Source organism: Martes martes, assembly GCF_963455335.1.
Source record: "Martes martes genome assembly, chromosome: 1".
In the NCBI taxonomy this organism is placed as follows: Eukaryota; Metazoa; Chordata; class Mammalia; order Carnivora; family Mustelidae; genus Martes; species Martes martes.
Window position 1 is genome coordinate 210,902,386 of NC_137888.1, and position 8,211 is coordinate 210,910,596.

Below are 8,211 nucleotides of genomic sequence, written 5' to 3' on the forward strand. Positions count from 1 at the left end.
CTTCCCTTGCCTTTGGCACTGTGACTAGAAGGAAGTTGCTGTGGCTGAGGTTGAAGAGGTTGCTGCCCATGTTCTCATCTAGGATTTTGATGGTTTCCTGTCTCACATTGAGGCCTTTTATTCAATTTTGAGTCCATTTTTGTGTATGGTGTAAGGAAATGGTCCAGTTTCATTCTTTTGCATGTTTGTCCAATTTTCCCAACACCATTTGTTGAAAAGATTGGTTTTTTTCCCATTGGACATTTTTTCCTGCTTTATCGAAGATTAGTTGACCATAGAGTTGAGGGTCCATTTCTGGGGTCTCTATTCTGTTCCACGGATCTATGTGTCTGTTTTTGTGCCAATACCATACTGTCTTGATGATTACAGCTTTGTAATAGAGCTTGAAGTCTGGAATTGTGATGCCACCAGCTTTGCTTTCCTTTTTCATCATTCCCCTCACTATTCAGGGTCTTTTCTTGTTCCATACAAATTTTAGGTTTATTTGTTCCATTTCTTTGAAAAAATTTGATGGTATTTTGATAGGGATTACATTAAACGTATAAATTCCTCTGGGTAGCATTGATGTTTTAACAATAGTTATTCTTTTAATTCGTGAGCATGGAACGTTTTTCCATTTCTTTGTGTCTTCCTCAGTTTCTTTCATGAGTATTCTATAGTTTTCTGAGTACAGATTCTTTGCCTCTTTGGGTAGGTTTATTCCTAGGTATCTTATGGTTTTGGGTATAATTGTAAATAGCATCAGCTCCTTAATTTCTCTTTCTTCTGTCTTGCTGTTGGTGTATAGAAATGCAACTGATTTCTGTGCATTGATTTTACATCCTGACACTTTTCTGAATTCCTGTATGAGTTCTAGCAGTTTTGGAGTGGAGTCTTTTGGGTTTTCCACATAAAGTATCATATCATCTGCAGAGTGAAAGTTTGACTTCTTTGCTGATTCAGATGCCTTTATTTCTTTTTGTTGTCTGATTGTTGGCTAGGACTTTCAGTACTATGTTGAATAGCAGTGGTGATAGTGGACAACCATGCTGTGTTCCTGACCTTAGGGGAAAAGCTCTCAGTTTTTCCCCATATAGAATGATTTTTGCTGTGAGTTTTTCATAGATGACTTTTATGATATTGAGGTATGTACCATCTGTCCCTACACTGTGAAGAGTTTTGATCAAGAAAGGATGCTATACTTTGTCAAATGCTTTTTCTGCATCTATTGAGGGTATCATGTGATTCTTCTCCTTTCTTTTATTAATGTAGTGTATCATATTCAATTATTTGCAGATGTTGAACCAACCTTGCAGCCCAGGAATAAATCCCACTTGATCATAGCGAATAATCCTTTTAATGTACTATTGGATACTATTAGCTAGTATTTTGGTGAGAATTTTTGCATTCATGTTCTTCTCAAGGATATTGGTCTATAGTTCTCCTTTTTGATGGGGTCTTTGCCTGGTTTTGGAATCAAGGTAATGCTGGCCTTATAAAAGGAGTTTGGAAGTTTTCTTTCCGTTTCTATTTTTTTTAAGTTTCAAAAGAATAGATATTAATTCTTCTTTAAATGTTTGGTAGAATCCCCTTGGGAAGTCATCTGGCTCTGGGCTGTTTGTTGGGAGATTTTTTTATTACTGTTTCAATTTCCTTGCTGGGTCTGTTAAGGTTTTCTATTTCTTCCTGGCTCAGTTTTGGTAGTTTGTATGTCTCTAGGAATGCATCCATTTCTTCCAGATTGTCAAATTTGTTGGCATATAGTTGTTCATAATGTAAGGGCCTATTTAGCCAGAGTGATTCCATCTGGTTAAACAGTGATTTTGTTGTTTATTCATAAAACTTAAACTGACCCTGCCCCCCCCCAGGGGAACTTACTTAAAAGCAAGTCTGGGAAACCAGTAGAAATGGTTGACCAGTCCCTGATAACAGAGACCAAATACAAGGGCGGGTCAGGTCAGGTGGAGGTAACAGAGCTTGAATGCAGGGATGAGTCAGGCCAGGTGGAGACATCCAATCAGTAAAGCACTCATACTGTCTCCCTAGCTACCAAGGAGTGTGGGCCCCGCCTTTTGGGCACCAATTCTGACCAAGTTTATAGGCTAGTTCAAATAGCCACTATGGGGTGAATTGTAATTCAATTGGCCACCCGTGTGTTACCTAGCATGACTGTGCAGCTTTCTCTGTGTGTTGCAATCTCATTGGCCACCTGTGTGTGGCCAGGCTCAACCACATGGCCTTTGCCCTGTAAAAGTTAGTCTGTAAGGCAGGGAGGGGTCGCCCTCTCTGTAAGAGGCGGCCCTGACTGGTGGGTTTGCTTCTTGATGCTTGGCACAAAATAAAGCTTTGCTTGACCTTCACTTTGTATCAGTCTCATTCTTTTGATTACGGACTCATCAATAATATGTTATAATTTTTGTATTTCTTTGGTGTTGGTTGTGATCTCTCCTTTTTCATTCATGATTTTATTTATTTGGGTCCTTTCACTTTTCTTTTTGATATGTCTGGCCAGGGGTTTATCAATCATTTTTTTTTAAAGATTTTATTTATTTATTTGACAGACAGAGATCACAGTAGGCAGAGAGGCAGGCAGAGAGAGAAAGGGAGAAGCAGGTCCCCCGCCGAGCAGAGAGCCCAATATGGGGCTCTATCTCAGGACCCCGGGATCATGATTGGAGCTGAAGGCAGAGGCTTTAACCCGCTGAGCCAACCAGGCACCCCGGAGTTTATCAATCTTAGTCTTTCAAAGAACCAGCTCCTAGTTTTATTGATCTGTTCTTCTGTTCTTTTGGTTTTTGGTCTGATCTTTATTATTTCTCTTCTCCTGCTGGGTTTAGGCTTTCTTTGATGTACTTTCTCCAGCTCTTATAGGCATAGGATTAGGTTGTGTACTTGAGACCTTTCTTGTTTCTTGAGAAAGGCTTGTATTGCTATATACTTTCCTCTTAGGACTGCCTTCGCTGCATCCCAAGGATTTTGAACAGTTGTGTTTTCATTTTCATTTATTTCCATAAATTTTTAAAAATTCTTCTTTAATTTCCCGGTTAAACCATTAATTCCTTAGTAGGGTGCTCTTTAGCCTCCATGTATTTGAGTTCTTTTCCAAATTTCTTCTTATGATTGAGTTCTAGTTTCAAAGCATTGTAGTCTAAAAATATGCAGGGAATCATCCCAGTCTTTTGGTACCAGTTGAGACCTGATTTGTGGCCCAGGATGTGATCTATTCTGGAGAATGTTCCATGTGCACTAGAGAAGAATGTGTATTCTGTTGTTATGGGGCGGAATGTTCTGAATGTATCTGTGAAGTCCATCTGGTCCAGTGTGTCATTTAAAGCCCTTATTTCCTTGTTAATCTTTTGCTTAGATGATCTGTCCATTTCAATGAGGAGAGGTGTTAAAGGCCCCTACTATTACTGTATTACTGTCAATGTGTTTCTTTGATTTTGTTATTAATTGGTTTATATATAAATATATATATTTCCAGCAGCAGTACTTACATTCCTACCAGCAGACTTCCTTTTTCTCCACATTTTTGCCAACACTTGTTATCTCTTGTCCTTTTGATAAAAGCCATTCTAACAGATGTGAAGTGATATCTCACTGTTGTTTTGATTTGCCTTTTGTGTGATTAGTGATATTGAGCATCTTTTCTTTCACTTGTTAGCTGTCTGTATGTGAAAAGTGAGAGCTAATACCCTAATTGGGGAAAAACTGAGAGCTTTCCCTCTGTGGTCAGGGAAGTCCACTCCTACCACTTTTATTCAACATAGTACTGGAAGTCCAAGCTACAACAATCAGACAACAAAAAGAAAAGGGATCCAGATCAGCAAAGAAGAAGTAACACTTCCACTCTTTGCAGATGACATGATACTGTATATAGAAAAACTTGAAAGATTCCACCAAAAAACTGCTAGAACTGTATGTCTTCTTTAGAAAATGTTTATTCAGCCCCTCTGCTGATTTTTATTTTTTTAAATTTTTTTAAAAGATTTTATTTATTTGACAGAGATCACAAGTAGGCAGAGAGGCAGGCGGAGGGTGGGGGGAGGAGCAGGCTCCCTGCTGAGCAGAGAGCTCGATGTGGGGCTTGATCCCAGGACCCTGGGATCATGACCTGAGTTGAAGGCAGAGGCTTTAACCCACTGAGCCACCCAGGTGCCCCTCCTCTGCTGATTTTTAAATCAGATCGTTAATTTTTTTGCTACAAAGTTGTATATATTTTTTAAATATTTTGGCTATTAACCTCTTATCAGATACATGATTTATAAGTATTTTGTTCTGTCGGTAGGCTTTTCATTTTGTTGATGGTGTCTTTGCTGTGCAGAAGCTTTTAGTTTGATATAGATACAGTTTTTAATTTTTGCAGCTGTGGTTTGTGTTTTTGGTGTCATACTTGTTGCCAAGATCAGTGTCAAGGAGCTTTCTTCCTAAGTTTTCTTCTAGGAGTTGCGTGGTCTTCAGGTCTTATGTTTAAGTCATTAATAATTTTGAGTTAATTTTTGTAAGTGGTGTAAGACGGGTTCAATTTCATTCTTATGCATTGGGATATATAATTTTTCCAACAGCACTTTTTAAAAAGATTTTATTAATTTATTTGACAAACAGATCACAAGTAGGCAGAGAGGCAGGCAGAGAGAGAGAGAGAGAGGGAAGCAGGCTCCCTGCTGAGCAGAGAGCCCGATGCAGGGCTCGATCCCAGGACCCTGAGATCATGACCTGAGCTGAAGGCAGCAGCTTAACCCACTGAGCCATCCAGGCGCCCCACCAACAGCATTTTTAAAAGAGATTATCCTATGTCCTTTGAGTATCCTTGGCTCCTTTGTCACATACAACTTGATTGTATATGTGAGGGTTTATTCTGGGCTCTCCATCCTGTTCCATTGGTCTATGTGTGTGCTTTAATGTCAGTACCACATAGTTTTGGTTACTATAATTTTGCAGTGTAGTGTGAAATCAGGATATCTGATGCCTCCATCAGAGTTGTCTAGAAGCCATTTCAGGCTTCCAGAGGAGCCCAATCAGATCACAGATATAGGCTGAGTAGAGCCCAACCCTTGGGAAAGTAAGTAGTCAAAACACCTCCCAGGGAAAAAGTGGGAGCCTTGTGTTTCTACCTCTTCCCTCTGTGCTGAGCCCAGGGGGATAACCATGAGAAGTACTAACGTTGTCCTGTAAAAACTGCCTCTTGGTTTTCTGTGGTATCTGGGAACTTGGAAACACCAAGCCACATTGCTTTCAGAGCTAGAAGATTTGGGAGCCAGTCCCTCAGGTTTGCCATACAAGTTGGGGCCCGATGTGTGTGGTCTTAAACTTTCACTCTTCAGGGAGATTCTGAGTTGGGGATTCTCTCCTGGTTGTAAGGTGCTGTCCCAGGAGTGTGGTCGATGGTGTGAGCATACCTCAGCTTTTCCTACCTGTTTAGAGGTCAGTATTTTCTCAGTCCTCTGATATGTAGGAGTCACCCAACCAGTTTCTGGATTTCTCTCAGAGGGAATTAATCTCTGTGTACCTGTATGGTGAGTGTGTTCCCAGGAGGAGGGGGAGGTCAGGAACCATCTCTTCTGTCATATGGATGGGTTGATGAGAATTCATTAAGTTTAAACATTTAACCAGACCAATATTCGGTCAGATTTATTTAATATGTAGTATTGGGAAATGTAAAGGAGTGTTAAAAAAAAAAAAAGACACCTTAGGGTCCTATAAAAATGACAGTTTGTAGGACAAAAATGATCAGATACTGGAAATCAAATACTGGTGGCATCAGTCTAATATCTGTCTCCATGGCCACATTGCCTCCTCCTTTTCTCTGTGTCTCCTTCACTTCTGTTTTATAAGGAAACATATGATTTCTATTTAGGGGTCACCCAGATAACCCAGTGTAAGTGCATCCTTTGCAAAACTGCTTTTTCAAGTAAGTTCTAATACCATTCATCTTTTTATCATATGAGGTACTAATCACAAATTAGGGGGATTAGGATGTGGACATATCAAATCGAGGGCCCCCATTTCACCTCCTACAGATGTGCTTTGATTGACTCCATTAAGAGGCCTATTCTCATCTGATACTGGGAAGGAATTTTTTTTTTTTTTGTCCCTGAGCATCATGTTCAAGCATGACATCTATATTTCCTGCCACCACCTTGTGACTGGAGGAGAACCAGTCCTAGGACAAAGCCAGCAAAAGCAGAACAGAGTGAAGCCTATGCCCCTGTTTCACATTCCCTGTCTTGACGTTCTAATAATGACAAACAACTGTTTCTTGTTCGATCATATTAGGGATAGGTATTTTTCTCTTCTTAGAACTAAAGAACTTAGAACTAAACTAAACTTAGAACTTCTTAGAACTTCCTTACTGATGAAGCAGAAATAACTCACAATTATTTCAAAATGAGATGATATCATTATACAAATCTTATAGATAATGAAACTGGGTATAGTGGATGGATACTAATATTTCCTCAAAGGAATACACTTTACCAGTGACTGGTCTCCATAATTACTAAGTTGGGGTGTGAAAGGTGAGCTCCTTTGCCTCATTCTAACCTGATTTGGATTTCAACTGACATGGTCTATTACGGGATCAGGGGGAAGCAAGTCTCTAAATATGACCACAGTTACTTTTCTGAGCTATTCATATACTGTAACTTTACTTCTTCTGAGTCATCCATACAAACATAAAACTTTGATCTCTGCCTCAGGCTCTTCCTCTATGGAACTGAGAAAAACCTTGAAGTAAGAATCAATATAATTTGTCAAACATAAAAAGCTAAAGAAAAATAAAAGTTAGGTTTAAGCTCTAAGTTAAAATATACTTGGCTGTTATGTTATCTACATGTGTTAGAAGCATTTGGTGATAGAAGTATTAAACTTCCTTGTTCTCCTGTGATTCATATAACGTTGATTTATTTTTACAACCCAACCAAAGGTACATGGCACAATCACAGAAAAAAAGGTATCCTACTGACGAGTTTCTTCAAGGCACCCTGCATGTCGCTATTCCTCAGACTATAGATAAAGGGGTTCATCATTTAAGGAATCACGATGTACATCACAGAGGCCACAGCAGTCTTCCTGGAAGAGTCACTAACTGCAGAAATAATGTACACTCCAAAAGCTGTCCCATAGAACAAGGACATGACCCACAGGTGGAGAAAGCTTTATACTTCCTGCCTGCTGATGGCATTCTCAAAACAGAGGAGAAAATTTGAGTGTAAGAGAAAATGATTCCAGAGAGTGGAACACCCCCAAATAAGCCAGCTGCAAAATATGCCAAGATATTATTGATGAGAGTATCAGAGCAAGCAAGCTTGACAATCTGATCAAGTTCACAGAAGAAGTGGGGGATGTCCAAGTCCTTACAGAAGGATAACTGTAGTATCATCAGACTATGGAGCAGGGCATTGGCAATGCTAATGAGCAGGGAGAGCACTGTCAGCAGGCCACAGAGTTGGGCATTCATGATAACGGTGTGCCTCAAGGGATGGCAGATGGCCACATAGCGGTCATAGGCCATTGCTGCAAGGAGAAAATTTTCCAAACCAACAAAAGTCAAGACAAAGCAGACCTGGGTGAGGCAGCCTGTATAACTGATGCTCTGAATCTGTGCTTGGATGTTCACCAGCATCTTTAGGATGGTGGTTGTGCTTAAACAGATGTCAGTAAAGGACAGTTTGGAGAGGAAGAAGTACATAGGGGTGTGGAGGTGGGAGTCAGAGATGACAGCCAGGATAATGAGCAGATTTCCCAGGATGGTGACCAGGTACATGGACAGGAACAGACTGAAGAGGAGGGGCGGCAGTTCTGGATCATCTGTCAGTCCTAGAAGAAAGAATTCTGAAAATACTGTTTGGTTTCTGGGTTCCATGTTGTTGATGAATCTGATGGAAAATGGGGTGAGAATTTAAAAAACAACAACAACAAAGGAATGGTCTCAGTGAGCCACAGCAACATCACCTCGGAATTGTTAGAAATACAAATTCTGGTATCAGTCCAGATATACTGCTAATAAACTCTGAGGTGAGGACCAGCCATCTATTTTTGGCAAGCCAGCCAGATGAATTTGATATCACCAATGTTTGAGAGCCATTGGAAGGGGAGGAGAACCATGAGAGACTATGGACACTGAAAAAACAACCTGAGGGTTTTGAAGGGGCGGGGGGTGGGAGGTTGGGGGAACCAGGTGGTGGGTATTGGGGAGGGCACGTATGCATGGAGCACTGGGTGTGGTGCAAA

At 40.3% G+C, this 8,211-nt stretch overlaps 1 protein-coding gene across 1 annotated transcript in view; it reads right to left on the reverse strand.

The window, feature by feature from the left end:
• Nucleotides 1-7,843, reverse strand: part of LOC308353704 (olfactory receptor 7E24-like) — a gene marked incomplete at both ends in the record, with an annotated part of 36,854 nt that extends 29,011 nt beyond the window's left edge. Inside the window, 3 exon segments of the mRNA XM_080820695.1 lie at nt 6,922-7,007; nt 7,011-7,114; nt 7,117-7,843. Of these exon segments, the coding sequence (XP_080676821.1) occupies nt 6,922-7,007; nt 7,011-7,114; nt 7,117-7,843 (917 nt within the window).
• Nucleotides 7,844-8,211: the final 368 nt, after the last annotated feature.